At 38.7% G+C, this 20,000-nt stretch overlaps 2 protein-coding genes across 4 annotated transcripts in view; one reads left to right on the forward strand and one right to left on the reverse strand.

Moving 5' to 3' along the window:
• The window catches only part of LOC144980147 (pre-mRNA-splicing factor SYF1-like), a 130,982-nt gene that overhangs the window by 74,355 nt on the left and 36,627 nt on the right, over window positions 1-20,000 (forward strand). The window lies entirely within an intron of this gene.
• Window positions 11,428-18,668, reverse strand: LOC144979370 (uncharacterized). Of its 3 annotated transcripts, XM_078926014.1 has the most exons (3): window positions 18,228-18,539; window positions 17,584-17,705; window positions 11,428-13,511 (listed from the first exon to the last, which is right to left on the reverse strand). In XM_078926014.1, exon 3 carries the CDS (start codon window positions 13,495-13,497, stop codon window positions 11,440-11,442), a length of 2,058 nt encoding a protein of 685 aa, XP_078782140.1. In that variant the 5' UTR covers window positions 13,498-13,511; window positions 17,584-17,705; window positions 18,228-18,539; the 3' UTR covers window positions 11,428-11,439. The 3 variants fall into 3 exon arrangements, with proteins under 3 accessions (XP_078782140.1, XP_078782142.1, XP_078782141.1); XM_078926016.1 differs by lacking the exons at window positions 17,584-17,705; window positions 18,228-18,539 and adding an exon at window positions 18,546-18,668; XM_078926015.1 differs by lacking the exon at window positions 18,228-18,539 and having other exon boundaries at window positions 17,584-17,746.

The raw sequence follows: 20,000 nt of genomic DNA on the forward strand, positions 1-20,000 counted from the left end.
AGAAAGATAGAATTTATAGCCACAAATATAAAACTTGAGGCACTTTTCTAATCACTTCATTTCTTTTATTATTTACGATGTAGATTTAATATATTGCAAGACAAGCCTCTTAGTTCGTATCTTTTATCATGAACAAGAAATGAAATGAGTAGGAAAGTGCCAGAAGACAATAGAGAATAAAATTTTCGCGGCGGCAAATAATGGGGATTCGAACCCGGAACCTTACAGATACGACAACTTCGCCTGGCCGGGGAGAGCGTGACTCCGTCGTATGAGCTATCCACGATCTCGAAACCCCCATCGCCTCCGCGAAAATTTATGAAATATAATCCTTCAAGACGACGTGCACTTATTTGCAGGTCTGATAACCCAATTCATTATGGGCCCGTTGTCGTAAAATGGAAATCCAAAATTTAATAATAAAATGACACAAATTATTGTCCATAACAATGTTTAATTAACTAGGTCCTTAGTGGGGTCGGACGTCAGACCTGCATCAAGACTATCACCGTACTTCCTATTTCCCCGCGACAATCGAAGTTATGTTCACAAACTTCGTGATGTCAGGCAGATGTTTTTTTTGTTTTTTTTTTTGGTGGGGGGGGGGGGGGGGGGGGGGCTGGGGGTTGTTTGTTTTATATAACACTCTCTCCTAATTGTCAGGATTATTTATTCCAAACTTCATACCCAAACAACTGTTAACTTCGTTAATAAATCATTGAGATTGAAGACAGTTGATTAACAAATGAAGTGTTTTATTTCTAGACATCTCGTGCCATAACGGTCAGAACAGATAAAAGACAACCGAAAACTTGGGTTGTAGTTTAAGCAGTCTAAATAACAATTCGTAATAGTGGAATTATCTATTCACATTGTCAACATCCCCTTTTGTTTAGATAAAATGGTAATTATTAACAAAACCTTATTCATGTGATAACATTTCCCAATATTCTGCGTCATGGTGAGAATACAAAATTATAATAATCAAACATGTTAAAATTTCTAGAATTGCTTTCTTCCATTACCATTACATTCAAATTTTAGAAAACGTTTCTAATCTTTCAACTTAACAACAACAACAAAATTATTTACAACCATGAGTCTTTTTGGTGTGCATGACACATGATTAATTATAATCTGTTGACAAATTAAAATAACAATCACTCTTAGTTATTCAAATAAACTGTCTTGGTCTTCTCTTGACCTGGGCCTGGTAATCCGTTCGAAATAGACCCTGGAGTGTAAGTGTTTCTACTGTGCATCTAAACACAGGTCATGATTCTTCTAGTGAGTCTGCGATTTGTGACTAGTGTTAGTATAGGCATGTCTGCAATGTTTGTCTGTTCAGCAGCTAAAACAAAGTTAGCCTAGTGCTACACATTCCTAACAAAGGCCATGATTTCAGATCAGTGATGCATGATCTGTGTATATCGAAGATTGCGTACTTATGTGTATTTTGGATTTGGCTTTATTTTGCGGCCATATCTAGTAACGTAACTGTTTGTCTGCGAGGTGTCTGTGCTAATACGAGTATTCTCAGATTGTGCATGGTCTGAGGTTTGCGCTGATGTCGAAACTGGCGTTGACGTCGAAACCGGAGTTGCAGGAGTCTCAGCGTCGTCGCAACATTCGTCGTTGTTGACGTTACGTTGTTCGAAAGGTGTTGTCTTTGGTCGTAAGTGTACCCTATTACGTCGGTATGTACCTCCATTTTCTCCTTCGACGGAGTACGATCGTTGTTTTAATTGGTCTCTGACGATACCGGGATGCCATTTGGTACTCTCTGGGTTTTGATACCATACTGGTTGGTCAGTGTCGAGTTGGGTCATGTCTCGTGTATGTCTGTCGTAATTGTTCTTCACGATTCTATCTCGTTTGTGCGGTGTGTCATATCGTTGTTGAGGTTTGGAGAATTTTGGTATGAGCGTTCGTGGTTCTGTTTGAAACAGCATTTCTGCAGGACTAAGACCATTTTGTCTTGGCGTATTTCTGAGCTCAAGAAGTGCTTCATATTGATCTCCTCCTTCTCTGGTACAGCGCTCCATCATTTGTTTCACAATTTTCACTGCGGACTCTGCTTTCCCATTTGCCTGCTGGTGTCCTGGAGATGATGTCGCATGGTTTATGCCCCATCTCTTTGTGAACTCTTTAAATTCTCTTGACGTGTATTGAGCACCACAATCTGATATTAGTACTTTTGGTGATCCATATCTGCAGAAATTTGCTTTTAGTTTTGCAATCACAGTCTTTGCAGTTAGTGTTGGCAAATAATCTACTTCTATGAAGTTTGAATAGTAGTCGACCAGAACTACGTAGTCACGTCCTTGAATGTGAAAAAGATCTGTTCCTACTTTCTCCCAGCAATGATTTCCTCTTTCATGTTGTTGTAAGGATTCTTTTTGGTTGCTTCTCTTCGATTCTTGACATGCTTCACATGCATCTGCCATTTGCTTTATTTCTGCAGTCATCCCTGGCCAAAATACTGTTCTTCTGGCTCTTCTTAGCATACTCTCAGTAGCCATGTGTGCTGAATGCAGTTTCTCTTTTATTTCATTTCTGAGACTTCTTGGTATAAGAACTCTCTCTCCTTTAACAATTACGCCATCCTCAATGCTGATGGTGTCTCTAAAATCAAAATACGGCCATATCTCAGTTGGCATGCTGTCCTTGTGTATTGACCATCCATTCACAATGACATGTTTGAGGGCTTGTAGAGACGTGTCTTCCTGTGTTGCTATTTTAATTTTTTTCAGTATCTCATCAGGCAGATATGCTTTTTCCTTTGGTTCTTCGCCGTTCTCTGTTGACGTGCAACTTATTGTTGCTCTTGACAGTGTGTCGGCTATGAGCAGTGATGAACCTTTAGCCCATTTCAACTCGATATCGTACCGATTGCTTCTCATTAGGAGTCTTTGTAATCTCCGTGGCGCCTCGCTCAAAGGTTTTCTGATTATTGTCTCTAGAGGTTTATGATCAGTAATGACGAATATCTTCCTACCATAGGTATATTGGTCAAATCTTTCTAAACCGAAAACGATTGCAAGCATCTCTTTTTCTATCTGTGCCCATCGCTGTTCTGTTTCTGTCAATGTTCTGGAAGCAAACTCAATGGGTTGACCTTCTTGCATCAAAACAGCCCCAAGTCCGTCCTTGCTGCTATCTACCTGCAGTTCTAATCCCTTGTTCTCATCATAATATTTCAGGACAGGAGTTTTGCTTATTGCTTCCTTTACTTTCTTAAATGATCTGTTACATTCTTCAGTCCATGAAAAGTTCTGATCTTTCTTTGTCAGTTCTCTTAATGGCCTTAACATGTCTGATAATTTTGTGAGAAATCGGGCTAGGTACTGTACCATTCCACAAAATCGTTTGACATCATGCACGTCTCTTGGTGTAGGCATGTTAACGATCGCTTCAACTTTCTTTTGGTCGGGCTCTATTCCTTTGTCACTAATTCTATGGCCCATGAATGTGACTTCATCTTGTCGTTCTCTTGCCTTCTGGTCATTCAAGCGTATGTTCTTTTGTTGACATCTCTCTTTCAACTTTCCATAGTTGTGATCATGGTTCCTCATCGCATCTTCTTTGGTTTCTCCACAACCGACTACTATGATATCATCTGCTACATTTATGGTTCCATCAAGACCTTCAAGTGCGCTAGACAGGTGCTTTGAGAAGATTTCGCTTGAAACATTCAAACCGAAAGGTAGTCTGGTCCATCTTAATCTACCCATTGGTGTTATCATAGTCGTGAGGAAACTGGATTTTCTATCTAGTTTTATATGCCAGAACGCTTCCTTGACATCGAGTTTTGTGAATACTTTTGCATTCTGAAATTTAGGTAACACGTCATCAAGCGTCAGTAGCTTGTGGTGTTCTCGCATGAGGGCGTCATTTAGTGGTCTGGGATCAATACATATTCTCAAATCTCCATTGGCTTTCTCAACCACTGCCATTTGGTTTACCCACTCTGTCGGCTCGTCAACTGGACAAAGAATACCCCTTTCAATAAGCCTGTTGAGCTCGGATTTTACTTTGTCTTGTAGTGCAAATGGCACTTTTCTGCACGGCAATCTTCTTGGTTGTTTGGTGGTGTCTACCTTAAGTCGGGCTTCACCTAAATCACCTAAATTGTCATTCGCAGTTACATTGGCAACATATTTGTCATCATTGAAAGTTATGAAATTCAGGTCTTGTAGTGTTTTCAATCCTAATAGGCAACTGAATTCATTCTTTACCACCATGAATTTAACCTTGTGGTGTGATTTTGTCTTAGGGTTGATGACATCAAGTGTTGTTTCTCCTTTAGGCACCATTTTGCTTTTGTTCCACATCACTAGTCTCGTTTTCGTTGGAACCACTTGGTCACGTCTGACGTGTTGTTGACAGATAGTGTTCACATCTGCGGCGGTATCAATTTTGAAACGAACTTTGTTGTCATTGATATTCAACACGCATGTCGACTGTTTGGTGTTGCCTGAATTTCCCATTGCCAACAGCCATTTGTCGTCATACTGTTCATCAGAGTCGTCATCTACTTGTACTGCATTGATTTTAGACCTACATTTTGCTTTAAAATGGTTCTTTAACTTGCACCTGGAACAAGATTTTCCCCAAGCTGGACATTTCTTTTTGTCATCAAAGTCATGTTTGAGTCCGCAGTATCTGCACTCATTTGCTGTTCTTTTGTTCTTAAAATTCCCTGTTCCTTGGGCGGCCCCTATTCTATCTATTCTCTGTTGGGAGGATCTTGCCTTTGTCGGTTGCATTTCCTCTATCTGGGAAGCTGTTTGCTCATGGGCCTGGCAGGTTTCAATGGTCTTTTTCAGAGACAATTCTGTATCTTTGAGCAGCTTTTCTTTAAGGTGTTTCGGTGCACAAAATACAATCTTATCTCGGATCATCTTGTCCTTCTCCTCGAAATTGCATTGCTCAGCCTGAGCCTTTAATTCCGTGACGAATTTATCGAAAGGGTGATCGTATGGAATATTCCAAAATCTATATCTTTGGAGTACTTCATTGTTTCTCGGTAGACAGTACTTCTCTAGTTTATTCAGTACAGTATCTGGACTATCCCTATCTTCTCCTTCTAGGAAGTCCATTTGATCAAATACTTCGATCGCATCCGAACCTGCGCAATGGAGTATTATAGCAGCTTGTGCCTTTGTTGACTTTGTCGATGCACCTGATGCTTCGAGGTAGATCTCCATCTGCCTTCTCCATTTTTTGAATTGTTCGGCTATGTTACCGTCATTCAATCTGAGTATATTCGGTAGTCTGAAATTAGCTTCTGCCATAGTAGTTCAGGTCTAAGGGATGCAATCGAGTATAACTTCCACGATATCTCCCTTGCTCTACCAGCCGTCTGCGTCGAACGCGTGATCGTGACAAATCGTGCCACAATCCGACTAGATAGCAATTATCATGTACCTACTTGGATTTAGATAATGTTTTCCGCTGCCACCATGTTAACTTCGTTAATAAATCATTGAGATTGAAGACAGTTGATTAACAAATGAAGTGTTTTATTTCTAGACATCTCGTGCCATAACGGTCAGAACAGATAAAAGACAACCGAAAACTTGGGTTGTAGTTTAAGCAGTCTAAATAACAATTCGTAATAGTGGAATTATCTATTCACATTGTCAACAACAACACGCACACATTTTTTTCCTCATTCACAACACAAATCAGGAGGTTTTTGCTATACATGATTTTATTTTCATTTTGTTTCTGGCAAAATGAGCTCCACAAGACAATGTTAAATTTTTACAACAATAATAATCACAAAAATAGAAATAATTTTATACATTTTTTGATGTACAAAAGACATCAGAACGATTAAAATGTTGACTTTAGTCTGTGGTACGTGCGGCTATGTGGTCTTGTGATATGACACTCGCTTTCGGATCGGAAGGTCCTGGGTTCGAACCTCGCTCGGCGCATAGTTGAGTCCTGGGAAAAGACTCTTTACTCACAATCACTCATCGTACTCAAGTGTAAAATGAGTACCTGGCCGTTAATAGCGTTGTCTGTCAGAAAATTGTAATATCGCCTAACAGGCGTCATGTCTCGTTCTATATGTTGTTGTTAGTTAGGGACCCTTTGTAAAACGCTTTGAGCACGTTTAATGGATATTGCTCTATATAAAAGCTCAAGTTTTTAAAGTTTATGGTAACGAATGGGACGAATTTCCAATGATTGGCTTATAGTCGTTCAGCGACATTAGGTCTCGTGTAGCCGAAGTTTATCCCGGTTTCTGTATCGTGAAACAAATAATAGCAATTGCTTGCAATCCTTTGTATAAACACTAGTCAATGGCAAAGTACTTTCCGCCAGTCCTAACGTCAGATAAAAAATAGTCACTACACTCGGAATTGATATCTGTCCCTTTACGTGTGAAGCGAGTGCTCTACAAACTGAGCAATTGGAACTGCCCCCCCCCCACCCCTCCGCCATCCATAATTGGAATGAAAAGCTTAATCAAGTATCCTTGTTTCACTCGTCATTGGTGTGAAAGAACGCCTGTCTTCCGGCGTGAATGGGGGGAACTGAATAAGGTTTCAAAGAGAAAAGGAGTTCTTTCATACCATAAGATTAATTGGACTCACGCCGTCCTTTAAACCAGACAGGTCATTGTCCTAGAAAGGTAAAGAAAACATCGTTTTTCTCTCTGAATCAATTTTCAGAACGTGTCAGATGTATATATACATACATACATACATACATATATATATATATATATATATATATATATATATATATATATATATATATATATATATATATAAATCTTCAACTATCGTTTTCAAATGCCTGGATGGCTCGTCACCAGCATATCTCAAAAACCTCGTTGAATGGTATAACACACAGCAATCGCTTCGATCAACGAACGACCTCAATTTGAAAACACCCCGCTGTCGACTGAAGGCTGGTGAACGCGCCTTTCAGCATTCTGGTCCAAGGTTGTGGAATTTACTACCACTAGAGATACGTTCTTCGTCTTCACTAGAGGAATTCAAGCGTCGATTGAAGACATTCTTATTCCGACAGGCTTTCTTTTGATTATGTGTATAATTAACGTTGTTCGTGTACTGTGTTAGGGCTTAATGATTAAGTTAATCTATGTTATGCGCCCAGAGCCCTCCTGATGAAGGGATGTTTGGCGCACTATAAATATATACCGTTATTATATATAAAACATTGTTTTATAGGACAAGCGAAAGTGGAAATACATTATTTTGCATCAATAATATACAATTCTGTATATTTAATTTTTTTTTAAACACAAGAAACTAAAATTCTTTGGCCACACAAAAGCATATAATGTAGAACCATGGCCAAAAGAAAAGTAGAAGGCAGCAGCCCAAGTAGCCGTCTGTCCCCTGCCCAAGATCGTGGCTAGACGACATTAAGAACTGGACTAAGATGACAAGTGAAGAATGCAACAGACTGGTACAAGACGGGAAGAACGGCCAACCATTTCTAGTCGACCGTTAATGAGATGCCACAGGAAGTAAAATAATAAACAACTTCAAAAAAAGAACACAATACCCAACACTGAACGTTTCGGGCTCAAAACACCTCTTCAGCCAACAACAACAACAAAAATCAATAAAGACATAAATACATTACTAAATCCCAGATTGACGACAGAGAAATTGTATGGGTCCTCTCTGTTGTAGAAAAATATTGGAACCGACGATATTTATGACAAATATTCAAACTAAGATAAGATAAGATAAGATAAGACGAACTTTATTAATCGAAAACAGGAAATTAATTGTGTTTCATATGGCTCGGGGTAAAAGATAAAGTTATTTAACATGGTAGATGATTATACAAAATAACACTAACAATGTTATCATGAACTAGATGCCATTTAGTGCCGTAGGGGACATTCAGATGATTCATTCTCTTATTCGTTCTTATTCACGTTCTCACCTATTAATCAAAGATGTCAGAAATAAAAATGGTAATATTAGATTCCTCAGATGTTGATCCCTCAGGGGCAGCGTGGCTCAGCGGTACGGTCTTTGCTTCGTACTCGAAGGTACCGAGTTCGATCACCCGCCGCTGCGCTGTGTGGCCTTGAGCAAGTAATCTCGCCCTGGCTAAATGTGCGGCGCTGCACTGCGGCTGACGCCTGGGTTATTCCAGTCTTCCCTTGGAATAGACCCTAAAGACAAAAATGAGATGAATAAAGGGAATTTTATTATTTTTATTTATTTAGATAAAGAAGCGTTTGAACTACATGACAATGCTGATATAAATCCGTGTGTTTAATAAATAAGAGACATACTTGCTCAGTCGGAATAGGGAAAGTTGTGACATCAAACCCTAATCTATTCTTTTGGTTCCTAAATCCTTTGAAGTGTGTAGGTGGTCTTGTGGTATGACACTGGCCTTCGGATTGGAAGGCCATGGATTCGAATCCCTCTCTGAGCGGCGCATAGTTGAGTCCTTGTAATAAACTATTTACCCACTTTCTTTCATTGCACTCAAGTGTAACATGAGTACATGGCAGTTAACCGCGTTGTCTCTATCCGGGAAAAAAATGTATTATCGCCTTACAGGCGTCATGTCTCGTCCTACATGTTAAGTGTTGTTGTTGGGTAGGGATCCCGTGTAAAGTGCTTTGAGCACGTTTAGTCGACATTGCTCTATATAAAAGCTTACGGTCTTTATGTAACTAATCCTTCGGGGTACTAAAAATGAATAGGCTACATAAAGGTGTCATAACTATTTCAGTAGCAGGATGTTTAGGCAGTAAAGATTGGGCAGAAATTGGTTTATCTTGCAAATACCGAGTCTTTAAGTGAATGTGATACTAGGCTGCTAGAAGCTGTGGACTGTATAAAGTAATAAACAAAAATGAATATAACAGCTTCCAAAAAGAACAAAATACAAAACACGGAATGTTTCGGGCACAAAACCCTTCTTCGGCCAACAACAAAAAACAATAAAGACATAAATACATTACTAAATTCGTCTATCTGGAATTTAGTAATGTATTTATGTTTTTTGTTGTTGGCTGAAGAAGGGTTTTGATCCCGAAACGTTCCGTGTTTGGTATTTAGTTATTTTTTAAAGCTGAAATATTCATTTTTGTTTATTACTTTATACAGTCTTTTACGTGAAAGTCTTTCGAACTCCGAGCCCATCGGATCGGTTTGCTGTCATGGCACAAACGAAACCCAGATGTATAGGTTTATGACCTAGGTGTATCGTTTTGTGTATCCAAGCCATGCAGGTAACTCCAGCGAGCGCTTGCTATTCAGAAAAAAAAAAGAAATAGTGAACTGAGTTTGAAAAAACAAAGGACCGAAAAACACCCAACAACTTAACCTTTCAAAGGCGAATTTCAATCTTACTTGGACCTAAAAGAAAATCTTACAGTTTTCATCCAAAGACTAATAACGGAAATGCAATTATAGTTTAATTGAATACCAAGTCGCGATATTCTTACCGCTCTTATGGTAGAAACGGTTAATTCTGTAATAAAAATAATATAAAGGGACACTATTATTTGAAAACAAAAATATCAGTGTCACTGGCAAAGGGTTAATTGCACTAGACACGCACCGTCCAACATCCTGTGACACTTGCTAAACATAAAAAGTAATGGCCTGACACTGATCAACAAATGACGACAAAAGACAAGTCTTTAGCCACAAAAGAAAACAAATCGTGAGTTGTATTCAATAGTTCAACCAATGGAATCACTTGTTTCCTTAAACATTACTACCGACAACTCACTAGACACTACACAAACCTTAAAAACTGCGAGTCCAAGAGGGTTCTAGTGTCAGGCTGTATGTTAACGAAGGCCACGGTCTAACCGTAGCCTTCGTAAACTCATAGCTTGACACTTAGCAACAAATGACGTCAAAACAATTTGGTAAAATGCCCCTTAAGTGTTTTGGAATGACATTCTGTTCTGATATTTTCCAACGTACCATAATTACGATATGCTGCTGCTGCTGCTGCTGCTGATGATGATGATGAAGATGATGATGATGACGACGACGACGATGATGATGATGATGATGATGATGATGATGATGATGATGATGATGATGATGATGTTGATAATAACAATAATAAGCGCTCATTTCTGCACTACCAGTGTGCTATGGCTAAAAAACACAGAGACTAACTTTAAACTATCATACCAGTACATAGTTACATAAAATGCACACTCACACATTTACTTTGCCTTTCATAATATTGGTTGGTACGCAATATAGATTTGACAATAATGCACAATCGATTTTTATCGCATGAAATTGACTTATGATAAAGGATGTTTGACGATGGCTCGTCATTGTTGTCACCTTTAAAAAAACACTCAACCCCCCCCCCCCCACACACACACACACGCACACTTACACACGCACATACACACACACACACACACAAACACAAACAAATGATTAGAGTTAATAGGGAGTGTGGGGGGGGGGGTCCTGATAGCTCAGTTGATAGAGTATACGCTTCACATACAAAAGGGACCGAGATGAATCTCATGTGTAGCCGAGATTTCTTCGTATCCCTCCTTGATTTGGTAGTTCTTTTTTCGTTAGACCAGCGTCCTGACAAACTATTGCTATTGCCTTTCACCAGCTATAGATAGAATGAAGTTGACGTCATTCGGGTCTTTGTTTTTGTTTTTTGCCATTCACGTTTATGGGTAATTCTGACTAGACTATTAACCAGACTATAAACGTTCATGGTCACACATAGTTTTGTGTTTTGGTCCCTTATACTTCCGGATGGAAATGTTGTGAGCTTCTTAGGCAAGCGCACACTATCATCTATAGATAGTGTGCGCTTGGCTAAGAAGCTTACATTGCCATCCGGAAGTACAACGGACCAACACACAAAACTATTGTAACCTTAAACGTTTATAGTCTGGTTAACGCCGTTTAGTGACAATTTCTCATAAACGTGGATGGCAAAAAATAATAACAAAGACCCGAATGACGTCAACTTCATTCTATCCTTCAGAGCCATCAAGCCCGTGGAGCCGGAGTTTGTCCCGGTTTCTTTAGCGTAATACGGACAAAGCAATTGCTTGCTACCTAATATTTCTGTACAATTATGTCTTTACGTTGTTTTCACGGGATAGGACGCTAGTCTATCGCAAAGTACTTTCCGACAGACCTAACAGACCAAGCCACCCAATTATTGCTGGAGTGGACATGGGGAATCAGGGAAGAAAAAAATTATCTCGACTTCACCCAGGATCGATCTCGGTCCCTTTGCGTGTGAAGCGTGAAGCGAGTGTTCTACCTACTGAGATATTGGGACTCGCTTCACGTTATAGAACCCGGGATTTACTCCTGTTCTATTGGTCTAATGGCTCTGGCTACTACAACAACAAAAATGATAAGAAAATGAAAATGTTTACTTCAGTCCACTTCACATGCTTTCCCACTATTTATTGTTAGACTTCTGTTTTGATGGCGGACTGAAGAAAGGTTCGTCTTTCATTCGGTTGAAGCCAAGGGGAAGTAATGCCGGTTTAGGCAAAGCGACTTGTTCATCCGCCTTAATAGCGGGGTTCCCACCACCACCTTGAAGAAGTCGGGGTTTGAACTCAAGGTTTGGGGGTGTCGGTGAGATTGGTGTCTTGTACGGTCGTCTTTTCGGGTTGTTTTGGTTTCGTTGAGGTCTGAACGGAATTGCTTTGGGTCCTGTAGCCATCCGACCTGGTGACTCTTTGACTGGAGATGGTGGTATGAAATTCTTTAGCGCTTGTTCATTGTTCGGATTGGTTGTTATTACGCTGTCAAGATTTCTGTACAATTCTGTCTTTACGTTGTTTTCATTGAGTCTTTGTCCATCGTCTTGGTGCGTCCCTTGTTTTCGTTTCGATTCGGCCAGCATGTTAAAAAACTCATTGACGTCTTCCGTGTCTTGGACGATCTTCGTTTTGCTGACGTCATAATTTGAGTCGTCACGTGTGATAACACCATTTTTGTTTTCATTTGTCACAATATTAGCGACATTTTTTTCAATTTTCTCGCTAATCCTTTTGTTGAATTCTTCGTCTATTATTTTATCCAATTTTGACACATCGTTTTCATCAGCATGGTCACTTCCGGTTTGTATCTTATCTTCTTCAAATTCATCAGAGTATCTTTTCTCAGCAGATTTTCCAATGTCTTTAACCATAATGAATTTATTTTTGGCTCCGTCAAAATCTTTTATCTCATTTTTGTCTAGCTTTTTATACATATCTGTTACAGAAAATTCCAATACACTTTCATCAATATGCATCTTTCTCTCGTGTCTTTCATCGTTATTGTTATAATCGTCGTCGTCGTCATCATCCTCATCTTCATTTTCATCAACATTACCGGCTTGATGTATGGCAGTCTCTGTGTCTTTCTTTTTGTATGCTAAGGAATGGTCCAATTCACTTTCTCTATACATATCATCTAACAATCTCTCTCTCTGTTTGTTTGTACCAGAAGCACGAAGCGACGGAAAAGCCTTTGTGATGTCTTCAAGCTGTCGGTCAAACAGTCCCAGGGCGTGGTCATAGACACGTACATCAAGGTGATTGGCTAGTCTTACGTTCCTTAACAAATTTGCTGGAATGCCAAACGTACCAATTGGCTTATGACTTTTTGTTGGAAGAAAATTCAATCGCTGAGAAAATCGTAGACCCAAAGTTGCTTCGAGAAGAATTTGTGTTTCTTGTGATTTTTCCGAAATTCCAAAAAACGGAAGCTGTTCCAAATTTGCCAGGGCACTTTCTAATAGAGCCGAGTCATATTTATCACCATGGTAACCAAAATTCTCCACTTCCGTTATATTGGCAAGCATACGAGTGATCCTGTTCAAAGCAGGATTGTCTTTGCAATCCAGAAACTCCTGCAGGGTTAGTTTGGGGATTCTTTTCCCGACCAAGCAAGGAAGCTTTTTCTTCTGGAGTTCAACGCTTTCTTTCCGGAAGAGGCGTGGTTCGTTTCGGAAGTACGCATCCATTGTCACAAGATGATGCCATTCCTGAACAAATCTAGCCGCCGGCTCTCTAATCAGAGTGACCATCCAGTAACGTCTAACTAGTCTGCTATCGTGCCCAACGTTTTCCATCCACTGGTCAATCGGGCATTTCGTTAGCGTTGTCCAATCTGCGTGTTCACCGCAGACAAATCCAGTCGAATTATAAGACTGAAAAAGCCATGGATTTTTGTTCTTGTTCGTACAGGAGCACCGTGTCTTTGTTGCAGGGCAACTACAGGGGGTTTCCGTAATCAGATCGTTTACCAAGCTTTGAGAAAACGACTCCATGCCACTCCCGGGAATATCCAGAAAAACAATGACGTCATTTTCTTGAATATTAAAAATGGACGAGCCGTTGGGATGATTTTCTGAGTAGATACGGTTTTCTGACGAGACGATGGTGCTGTCGTTAAGGTAAACAACGACCAGTGAGGCGATGAGAAGAAGGAATGGAAAGAGTTTTTTGACCAGTCTTTTCATTGTTGATTCTAAACCTGAAATTGTTGAAATGAAAATAGTTATAATATAAGACATTGCATATATACGTCTCAGGGAGATGGCTTTGTGGATACAGTGTATAAGTTATTGGACTTCCTTCCAAGAGACAGAGATTTGAGCCTCGCTTCAGCATCTAACTTTTTTCATCAAGAAAAAACTATTGCGCCAAATGTTCCCTTTGCAGCGCTGCTCTGTGGTTGATGCTTGTGTTATGTTCATCTTTTCTTTTTTTTTAAATTAAGAATCTCAACAAATTCTTTAACCCTCTCCTTACCACCTACAGCAAAATCGTCTCATTTGTTACGACACAATTTTTCTTATTCAGATTTATTTTGTACATCACAAACTTTGAAGAATGATCTTTGTCTAATTAATAAGAACATAAAGTTGTTTTGTAGAGATATTGTTTTATTATAAAAATCATTTTTTCTGCTAGGTAAACCTGCCATTTGGGGAATTTACTGAAAATGATCGGTAAGGAAAGAGTTAAAGAACAAATAAATGGAACTTTACTTATTTATACCAACAAATCACACACAGATAGGAGTCTAAATAGCTCAATTTTAGAGCTTGGCTCAGCGATACGGTCTTTGCTTCGTACCCGAAAGGTGCCGAGTTCGATCACCCGCCGCTGCGCTGTGTGGCCTTGAGCAAGTCATCTCGGCCTAGCTCGATTTGCGGCGCTGCACTACGGCTGACGCTTGGGTTATTCCAGTCTTCCCTTGGAATAGACTTTATAGACAAATTTCCCTTGTGGGATGAAAAACTTAATAATAAACATAAAATTCCCTTTAGTCATCCCACAGGGGAAATTTGTCTATAAGGTCTAAAGTAATAATAAGATAAAATTCCCTTAAATTAGCCTATCAAACAAAACGTCAAGCATCTGTCTCAAGAGTTGGCATTTTCTTAAACTGACTAATCTGTTCACCCAGCTGTAATTGGATAGTTGAGTCTGACATATCTAGCGGAGGCGGGAAGTACATTGTTATAAACTAATGATTGTATGCGCTTGGCAAGAACAACTATACAGAAAGGACAATCATATGGAATCTTCAGGCAACGCTAGTGGAGGCCAACAAAAAATATAGAAAATTTACACCAAAATAACAGCAGGGGCATTATACGGCAAGATCTACCTTTTTAGAGAGTGATTGTGAATTCTGGGTCCAAAAAAATATTTAATGATTATTATTATCAGCAGTGAATAGGAGTAGCCAAGAAACGGAAAGGATGAGTAGTTAGATATTCTAAAAACTGACCTTATAGTGATTGATTCAGGATGATTTCTTGAGAAGCTTGATTAATGAATGTACATGTAAAATGATGATGAAGATGAAGGTGAACAATTAGATGAAGGGGAAAGGAGATGTAAAATATCAACAAAGGGAGGTAATCTGCGGAGGATGATCCCAAGAAAAAGATGAATACCAAAATATCTACTAAGGGATACAATAGTCGGATTTTTAATAAGGGACGCACATTTGTCTTCTTTTTCTCAGCTGTTCACAATGTACAGCTGCAAAAATTTGTATGAACCTCTGGATCATTTTGTCCTAGTAAAATATATTTTTTCACGAATTTTAAAACAATAGGAAAGAATTTCGCTTATTACAGCTATATTAAAATCGATAACTAGTAAGTATTGGAATCTAAATATGATTATAGTGTCAAAAATATGATTTTCCGCTTATCCATTTTGAAAGAATTTGTTAAAATGGAATGTTCGGTTAATTGAAACTTATATGATGTTCGTACAGAATCCGAATAAGAAGGAACGACAGACATGTTTACATTTTATAACAATCAATATACGTTATTGATGAATACAAATGAAAGTGAACATTACGCGCTTCCAACATTATTTTGATTTCAAATTTTTGAGAAATAGCTTGTTTTTTTATGCCAAAGAGGATTACATAAATTTAATGTAGACCAGTCAAAAGCAGAAATTCATCAATTTATGATAAAATGTTTCCACAAATATGTGCTTGTATTCAACAACAATGACTTGCAAAACTGAGGGTTGATTGTGAAATTCCAATTCCGTAGCTGTCCTCTTTAATTAATGACTTATCGATAGATAAAAGTGGACTTCTTTTCGCAGCCTTACGAGAGAGGAACCGATAGAGATTCCGTATCATATCGTATTGTTTAAGAGCTTATAGGTTTAAAAGAAAACTTAAAATGCTGTGTGAAACGTTCATGCATTGATACAATTTTTCAAAGTTAAATATAAAAACATTCATTGTTAATTTGACAATTTTGAGTTCACTAGTTCAAATGAGTTAAAGCTAGAGATTCATATCAGTCTTCGGTAATTGTGACGTGATGTAAATAAAAAGCAATAAATTACAAAGTCAAAATGGGATGCAAACTACATTAGTTGTTACTTTATAACAGTTAATGTGTGTTGCTTTTATTCGGAAAATAGTATGATATGAACTCATAACCACTAGCCGGAACTACCGTGTCACAAGATTATTTTGAAAAACGATGAATTCATCTTACTTTGTGGTGCGAAAATGTTTACATTTTTAGCAGAGTAAAATCTCTAATTTTATGACAGGGGTTTTAAAGTAGTCTAGATTTTTATAGGTCGTGAAGAAGAAATCTTTTTTGTGATATGGCATCACAATACGGGCCAAAATGTTTATTCAGTTAATAGAAATTGATTCGGAGGTTGACACAAAGTTTTACAACTTTTGATAGAAGGACATCTGAGAAAAACTAGAAAAACATGCGCCATTCATAAAAATCTGACTACTATACTATAGTTTATTCCTTACAGTCAATGAGTAGCATCAGAATCAGATCCATAGTTCCCTTCCATGTAGTCAAGAGTTAATTAATAGAGTTACTTCTCAGATCATTGAGACAAAACTATATATTCAGACTACTAGTACATTCCTTTCAGTCAATGGATCCATAATTCCCTCCCATAGTCACAGAGATAATTAGAGTGATTGAGTTGGGTGAGTGTAACACTGTTGTAACAGTAACATCTCAGATCATTTTGATCAATGAGGCAAAACTATATATTCAGAGTACTAGTCCCATACGATTGACAGTCATATCAGCAACACCAGATCCATGTAATGGGCATAACTATATATTCAGAGTCCAAGTTCCCTCATATATGGTAATATCAGACCCACTAACTATTCTAGTCTAGCTATCTAGCAATAGCAATGACTCTATCTATCTAGCAACTGTTGTTAGTAGTAGAAAGGACTGTTCAAGTTGTGAAGTTGATGTGACGAGCAAAGGGCCCTCTAGACTTATACACTAGACTAATACAATAAAGTCAATATTTATCAGTTAACCATATAGAAAAAAAAGATATAAATATAAAGCCACAAGCCATAATAAAATAAGAAACAAATCCGAATCAGGATGTCGGAGTCTGATCACCATATCTGTGCGACTCGACAGAGCAAGCACGACAATGGGTCCAACTATCGTCTGCAGGAACTACAGCCAGATGCTAATTCTAAACATTTCTTAAATAATAATTATTACGCAATTATTATTGGTACTTACCACTTTTCAAAGACTCTGGTTCGATAAAATAGCCATAGATCTATCTAGTTATTAAAAGGAATTGAAAGCAGATTCGTACTTTCGATTTTTAAAAATGAAAACAAACCCAATCACTCAATTTGTAAGAGGGCGTCAGAAAAGTAGTAGTTTTGCTTGAAATCGTTATCCAACCAATGGTCCCTACTAGAGGGGGCTGAAGATTCCACATGTCAATCCTTTCAGTATAGTAATCCTTGGCGCTTGGCTAAGAAGCTCAAAACATTGTTATCCGGATATATAACGAACCAACACTTAAGTGAGAAGTACTCATAAACGTGATGGCAAAAAACAATAACAATGACTTGAGTGACGTCATCTTCGATTTATCTATAAAGTGAAACCAAACAATGCAGCAGTTTAAGATTACCAAACTTTTGTACAATGATAATATGTGACTTGTCACCTCAATATAGTATTATAATATCACAACATTTTGACGAGACACAAGTATTGTTATGAATTATATAATTATGACTGTGATAATACCTGTGTTATTGTTTTCGTTGTTATTGATGTTGTTATCCTTCAACGTTTTGGTGTTGTCCTTGTAGATGTTGTTGAGATTCGCATTCTGGTAATATTATCAATGAAATCCGTGTACAACGAACCTAATACATAATAACACACAGCTTGATTATATCTTTGTTTTTATAGTAGTGATAAATGGGTTGCTGATAAAGGGCTATCCCACACCGGAGTCCGACTCCGACGACCCGGCACTGCCGTCTTCCGGATAAAGACGTCGGGCACGGACATAATACAAAGAATACAGAGAAGAGCCGCTAGACCTACCAAAACCAAGCATCCGGCGTCCTCTGCCTTTTTTTTTTTTTTTTTTTTTTTTTTTTTTTTGGGGGGGGGGGGGGGGGGGGGGGGTCGAGCTTGATATGGGTAGGTCTAGCGGTTCTTCTCTTAATTCTTAGTATTTTGTCCATGCCCGACGTCTTTATCCGGAAGCCGACAGGGGACGGCAGTGCCGGATCGTCGGAGTCAGTCTCAGTGACACTGACCAAAAAATGACGTCAAAAGACAAATCTTTGGCCACAAAAGAAAACAAATCGTGAGTTGTATTCAATAGTTCAAACCAATGGAATCAATTGTTTCCTTGAGCTCTACTAACGAAAACTCACCAGATTCTGCACAAACCTTAATAATGACGTCAAACTATAAGTCCTAGTGGGTTCGAGCGTAGCCATCGTTAACATATATAGCCTGACACTAGAACCCTCGAGGAATGGCAGTTTGGCGTAATTTTTTTGGTTTGAGTAGCGTCTAGTGAGATGTCGTTAGTAGAGCTCAAGGAAACAAGTTATTTCATTGGTTGAACTATGGAATACAACTCACGATTTGTTTTCTTTTGTGACCAAAGACTTTTCTTTTGACGTCATTTTTGGTCAGTGTCAGGCTATAAGTTAACGATGGCTACGGCTCTACTAACGAAAACTCACCAGACGCTGCACAAACCTTAAAAATGACGTCAAACTATAAGTCCTAGCGGGTTCTAGAGTAGCCACAGGCTATATTATGTTAACGATGGCGACAGCCCTACCTTTCCCTGGCCAAGATGAGACCTGTGTGGTTACTTACTAATTAGGGTGTTGTGTTGTGATTTCGATTTCATATACATGTGACGGTAAACACAGCGTTGTATGTGTATAATGTGTGTGTGTGTGGGTGGGGGGGGGGGGGGCAGGTAACAGGTGTAAGTACCACAACTTTAAGCGTGGTGAGAGGCTTGTTTTATTCTTATCAAAACCAATTTAATGTTGATATATATTATGCAGACCTTCCTTGAACTACGAATAATTCGTAGAATTACGAAATTTTGACTCTAATTTCAGAACTCCATGAACATTTCTGGGTCATTAAAACGTATTGAAAATGAAAGATGATTCCAGAGTGCGTAATTATAAGGATTTTGAAGGGTTATCTAATCATTGTGAGGGCAAATTAGATTCAATAGTCTGATGTCACGTCGCCCAGCAACGGCGAGCAGTGTGGTTCTAATCAAAGAAAATCGGTACTTTTTATCCTTTATGCTGGCTAGAACTTTTCATATGTCATGCGATCAGAATGTATAAAAGTCAAAACATGACCAGACTTATAACGTTTTTCTCCTCTGGATACACTTTTATGCTCGTCGAAGAAGTATCCCATAAGGGTGTCCGCCATTGTTCCGATAATTTAGAACCAGTTATTAAGTTCCCATGCGTCATTACGAGGGAAGTGGCATCATGACTGTTGAAGCGTATTGTTGATCTGTAAAGTTAAATATGGCGACTACAATCTTTATTTCTTAAAAACTACGAATTTTTAGATTTTCAAGTAGGCTGGTCTGCATATAAGCTGGCAGCCAAATTGGGTGACTCTCCAATGTCTAATGACTTATCACAATGTAGCCCAGTTTGTAGAGCACTGAGTCACACGCAAAGAGACCAAGATCAATCCTGGGTAAAGTCAAGAATCCCCCCCCCCCCCCCCCACTGTCCATCCAAAACTGGTTGGATATCTGGGTCTGCAAGAACTGGCGGAAACGGAAAGTACATTAAAGTACAAACTATCTAAATGATAGCAAGCAATCGCTATAGTCCGTTTAACCCTATAAAAACCGAATTAAACTCCGGGTACGTGGTGTTCGTAGATGAGACATGATATAAGTATCATGTTGCAGTAAAGGCCATCCATCTTGATCTGATCTCATCTACAACCATATCTCACTTATTTCTCCTTACCGAGGTGGTCGTAGGGGAGACATTATAATATCTAGGACCACATCTCACTTATTTATTCTCCTGACCGCGGTGTGGTGGTCGTACAGGAGACATAATATCTAGAACCACATATCACTTATTTATTCTCCTGACGTGGTGTGGTGGTCGTACAGGAGACATAATATCTAGAAC

This window comes from Berghia stephanieae, chromosome 9 (assembly GCF_034508935.2).
Source record: "Berghia stephanieae isolate SIO BIC M18660-M18661 chromosome 9, UCSD_Bste_1.3, whole genome shotgun sequence".
NCBI classification, from domain to species: Eukaryota; Metazoa; Mollusca; class Gastropoda; order Nudibranchia; family Aeolidiidae; genus Berghia; species Berghia stephanieae.

Coding starts and splice junctions, on each gene's coding strand:
- LOC144979370 (XM_078926016.1), bottom strand. CDS start 13,497: ATGAAAAGACTGGTCAAAAAACTCTTTCCATTCCTTCTTCTCATCGCC.